Here is a 5593-nt window from a genome sequence, read left to right as displayed (position 1 = left end):
TTCAGTGTTACAGCATCAAATGTGTTTTTCTTGTTCCACCAAATAACCTTTCCCAGGCAGATTGTCCTTACTAAACCCAGTAAACCTCACACAAAGACTTTCTAAAATCTATGATTCTATTGGTGTGGGAGTAGAATGCAGAAAAGGAGTTTGGGTAACAATAACAAAATGCAACATATAAAGGTATGAAGTAGTCAAATCATAAAAATTCAAGAATGTTAACCCGGAGATGGTGATGTATACCTTTAATCCCAGCACTCGGGAGGCAGAGGCAGGCAGATTCCTGTGTGTTTGAGGCCAGACTTGTCTACAAAAGCTAGTCCTAGGAAAGGCTCCAAAGCTACAGAGAAATCCTGTCTTGAAAAAAAATAAATAAAAAAAAAATCAAGAATGTTTAACACTGTAGGTTTGTGTACTTCATGGTGATATCTCACTAGCAAAGAATACAATAAACAGAATCTAACAAAAAAAAGAAAAGCACTGAACTATAGAAATAATCTCTGAAAGTACCGCCATGTCTGCCCATGAAGATAGTGGACTAAACCTCTGATATTGTAAACCACCCCTAATTAAATATTTTCCTTTGTAAGAGTTGCCATGATCGAGCCAACATTGGGTCAAGTTCAGGGAATCCTGCTGAGGAGAGGGAGGAGGGATTGTAGGAGTCATAGGGGTCAGGGACTTCAGAGGAAAACCCACAGAAATGGCTAGCCCAATACAGAGGAGGAGTGGATGGGGGCATGGGGAGGGGAGAGAGGATGGGAGGCTGTGGTTGGGATGTAAAATTAATTAATTAACTAATCTTTCAAAGAATTAAGATAAGAAATAATAATAGTGAACTTTTTTAAAAAAATTAAAAAAAAGAAAAGCATCATTTAACACAAATTAATTATCTGCTCAGAAGTTCTGAATTATTTTCCATGAGGTCAATTGCGGAAAAGCTGGAGAGTCTATTCAATTATGGTCAAAATATACTGTATGAGATTCTCAAAGAACTGACAAAATCTTTTTAATGAGAAGCCCGGTTTTCACATTTGGAAGAAAGTTATATTTTCAATATATCATCCAGTTAGATTAAGGTCACATATAAAGCAACTGCTTTCTTATTAAACACTAACAAACTGTGAAATTTCAGATGACAAGGCATCATCTCTGAATCACTCCTGCACCCCACACATGTGACCTAAAGTTGAAATCATGTCAATGACTACAATGGAAAACAACAGTGATGATCAAATGTCAAAAGTGACATGTGTTAATAAAATGATATTTTTGGAAGTATAGAATTCAGTTTGAAGCACAGGTTTAGAATAGCCTTTCTAACTTCTCTGAAGTTCATGGAGTTACAGAGATTTCATGTCTGGCTATGTCAGTCTGTCATGTTAGTTTTATTTTATTTGTAAATGTTTTAAATAACAAACATTGAAACATTCCACATTTTAAAATCACAGAACCATTCAAATCATTGCAACAGTATTGTACCACTTTATTTCACAGTATTGAAAATACATTGAAAACAAATATGAAATTTTCAAAAAGGGTTCTCAGATCAATCTAGTAATTATTACAGAAGGTACTGGAAGCTCCACAGAGAATTCAGGGGCATTATACTCATCCCACTCAGTTCACTGTAGAATCTGGCTTTTCTGATCTTTTGTTTGTTTTCATCCTGTCTTCTCTCTGTCAGTCGTAAAGATAAAGACCCATGATGAACAATATTTACTCTGACACTGTAAAGGAAAATGTTATGTGAAAGTGAGAGAATCAAGGGCCCATGGCATACATGACACATGCAGGTAAGAAGAGGAGGACTAAGTGAGCAGGTATCCACAGTGAGGTGTGGGGAAAGGAACACAGCTGAGCAGACAAAGTGCTCTTGACATAAACTCCAGAATTCCATGCACCTGTAATATACTAGGTACCTGGACCATCTCAGAATACAGTTCCTTAATGTACATACAATTTTCATTACAAAATGGAACGGAACCATCAGAATTATTCCCCACAGTCTTCTCAAGTGTGGTGTGCAGTATTTTTTTCTTGTTTATCCCTTAATTGAGTCTTTTTCCATTTTCTTGCTGTACCAAGCCTCTAACAGCAGAATCACTAGAGTCACTAGAACCAAGGCAGCCATGAACATCCGGATGAGATTTTCAACTATGTGATGTTGGTTCTGTGAGGATGGAGGTTCTGCATAAAAAGGTCAAATAAGTTAAGTCACATCAAAGTCTTCTCACAATAAATAGTTGTGCACCCAGTCCCCAATATCTTTGACAGATCAACCCTTTGTGCCTATCTCTTAATCTGGAATTTTGTTTCTCACCTAAATTTCATATATTTTTGCTCTTTTCATGTTCTAATGATTTGAGCTTCTAACAGAGAATCAAATAAATTCAGTAGAGTATATAATATATAACATGGTTAAGAGAGTTGAACCATTCTTATGATTCCCCCAAGGTTTGAATAATTCTAATTGTTCTATAAATGCATGTTAGTCTAATGGTATTTTATCTTGCATATCCTGCATGAACTTTTCCTGCTCCTTGAAAGTGTGTAGAAAATTCAGTTGTACTAATTTTCCAGTGCCAGAGGAGGCTTTACATACACATATTGATTTCAAGCTTTGCAGTACCCAACTCTGAGTAGAGTTCTTACTTGCCATTCGCAGTGGGAGTGAGGAACTGCTCCTTGGGTTCTGTCAGAAATACATGGGCAGGTGAATACTTGAGTTCTCAGTCTTTGAATATAACTTTTCTTTTTTTCTACCTCAATATGGATCTTACATACTTCCAACTGGTTCTTATTCTGTCACACCAGTTTTTTGTACCTTTGGATTCTTGGCTGTTTAACAAGATCACAGTTCAGTACCATCCAGGCATAAAAAACTTTATTGTTGAATGCAATGGGCTAATTCAGACTCTGAGAGACTCAGAATTGCTTGATTGGTTCTGTGCACCAATCAAGAAGCCTTGTTTGCCAGAAGACTTTCATGAACAGCAGTTGACATGAGATGAGACTCAGAGTTTTCAGTAAATAAAGAAAGGAGGAGAATGAAGGGCTGAAATTCCCCCTGGAGACTATTCTCATTAGGTTTCGCTAAATTTATACAAGCTAGATACATGTAAAGAGCAAATATTAATTGAAAAAAATGCCTTGATTATATTGGTCTGTCACAAGTCTGTGGGTAAATTATCCTGATTGATTGATAATTGATGTGGGAGGGTCCAGCCCATTGTTGATGGTTCTACCAGGGGTCAGGTGGACCTTGAGGGTACAAGAAAATGTGCTGAACATGACACTGGGGAGTAAGTCTATAAGCAGTGGTCCTGGCCTTTGCTTCAATTCCAGCCATGAGTACCTAATTCTATTTCTCTTCATGATGCACTGTAAGCTAATAGATGGAGTGAACTGATTCCTTTACAAGTTACTTTAGAACATGGTTTTTTATCACAAAAATGGAAAATTAACTAATACAAAGACAATATCTTATCACTTCATCGAATGTGTGTCTCCGTTAAATCCTACTGCCACTTCTAAATTACAATGAATCATGGAGGGCAGTACTTGCATCAGTTGTTGATGATGGTTTTTCTGCTATGAGAGGTGAGAGCGTTTGGATGGAAAAGTATCCTTCCTTAGGATTTCCTTAGTCTTATTGTAGGCTAGAGCCCTTCTTAGAGAAGATATATGAGCGACCATATGCATTAAGAAAACATGGGTCAAGAGTCCTTACCTGAAATAAGGATGTCAAGGGGATTACTTGATGTTGACCACTCATGGGGAACAGTTTTAAAATAGCCATAACATCTGAATGTTCCATTGTGGTTGGCAGTCACAGAGCCCATAACAAAATGAGCCTGGAATGACATCTTGGCATGTTGTTGTGAGTTCAGTGTCCACGAGAAGTTATGTTTTCCTTCCTGGATCAGAATGAATCTGTCAAATTCCAGTGATGAGCTACACTGCATGGTTATTGACTCTCCTGAAGTCACAGCAGGGCTGAGCCACACAGATAGGCTTGGTTTATCATAGACTCCTAGGATACACTGGGAAGTGTGTGAAATGAACTCAAGCTACTCACATTGCCTGGCAGGCTTGGGCTCTGAGGGCAGTTCCCCTTGAGAGCAGAACTTTTTCTAAGGGGAGAGCCTGTGCTGGGACCCCTTAGTCTCTACTCACCAGTTAGTACCAGGTCCAGTGTGTCACTGTGCTCTGATGAGCCAGCAGGACTCTTATAGTAACACTTGTATATTCCTGCAAAGCCATTTGACATGTATTTAATGTGGAACTTAGCCTTGTTCTCATGTTCCAGAGGGAGCTGTCTGTCCCAAGGATCTAGGCTTCCCTCTTTATATAGAAAGTACTCCACAGCCTCCCAGGAACCCTGGCACCAAATAGTCACAGGTGTGTATATGACAATCACAGAATGTGGCTCTGCCCAGATTATGGGCTTTGGGAGAGTTCCTGCAAGGAAATCGAAGGTTGAGTGTCTGTACAGTTCCCCCTCAGACTCCAGGTCTTAGCATAGAGCACTCACAGACATTATAGCATTGTCCATAGGCACTCTTATCCATCTTCATTGTGAAGAGTTGACTCAGAGGAGAGCAAAAGTAATGTCTGGTCTCCAGAGTGAAGAATAAAATCCTGTGATGGAGTCATTCACCTGCCAGTACTGTAATCTTGTGTTCCATACTCAGACCTAGAAGAAAATTCTCATTGAGAGCTTTTACCCATCTCATACAGTAACAGCTGGACCCCCTGTTACTGTATGGAATCAAACCTGGCTGTGGAGTAGGGTTCCCTAAAGACTTGACTGTCTACTTTCCCTCTTCACATCTTACCAATACACAACAGCATTCTGAGCATCAGGGTCATGATTCGTCTTGCTATTGTTCTTTCTTGTGCTCCTTGGGCAGTCTGATCATGTTTTGCAGAACTATCAGAAAGGTTTCTATTCTGAGAGCAAGTCCTTCCTGTTATGGATTTGCCACATCAGTACTCTCATCAAAAGGGGAACTTCTATTTTTTTTCATAATGTAAGAGTTTGGTCAAGTATTCAAGATGTTAGACAAATTTTTTTTCTCTTTATTCCTCACAGATTTCTCCCCTCTTGTGTGTCATGGATGATGGAAGGGTTTCACAATACTTTACCCCATTCTGTTATTATTCTTTGCTCAAGAAGAGAGATAAAAAAAGAGGTGTAGGCTTTGTTTGGTGTTATAAACTATATTACATTTCCCCAAGTTCATGAAAGCAGCCTCTTACCCATACTTTGGTTTAGTAATCATAATTATATTTATTGGTTTACCACACCACACTTAATAGCATTGTTCCTTTTTTCTCTCAGTGATGTCCTATGGGATTCATTATGTGGTTTGTTCATGTAACTCAAGGTAAAGTTCCTATAATGCTGCACATTAAATTATTCTTGGACTATAGGAGTGTCTCCAAGATGGGCTCAGAAAACCCCAGCTACACTACCACCAATCACTGTTCTCCATTAGCCTCTATATTACCTGGAAGACATAAGAGGCACACTGGTCATGGAGTGTCCAGAAATGATATTTTGTAGTCCATAATATCATATAATTAA

General features: G+C 38.7%; 1 protein-coding gene across 1 annotated transcript; it reads right to left on the bottom strand.

Moving 5' to 3' along the window:
- Nucleotides 1-1659: 1659 nt before the first annotated feature.
- Nucleotides 1660-4875, bottom strand: LOC101999602 (leukocyte immunoglobulin-like receptor subfamily B member 4). The gene is made up of 4 exons (XM_026778526.1): nt 4842-4875; nt 4180-4464; nt 3734-4036; nt 1660-2190 (listed from the first exon to the last, which is right to left on the bottom strand). The coding sequence occupies exons 1-4, from the start codon at nt 4873-4875 to the stop codon at nt 2045-2047; spliced, it is 768 nt and encodes a 255-aa protein (XP_026634327.1). The 3' UTR covers nt 1660-2044.
- Between the last annotated feature and the right edge of the window lie 718 nt (nt 4876-5593).

The sequence above is a fragment of the Microtus ochrogaster genome, unplaced genomic scaffold (genome assembly GCF_000317375.1).
Source record: "Microtus ochrogaster isolate Prairie Vole_2 unplaced genomic scaffold, MicOch1.0 UNK532, whole genome shotgun sequence".
Classification (NCBI taxonomy): Eukaryota; Metazoa; Chordata; class Mammalia; order Rodentia; family Cricetidae; genus Microtus; species Microtus ochrogaster.
Note: the sequence above shows the minus strand (reverse complement) of the source record. Positions and strands in the feature narration are given on the sequence as shown.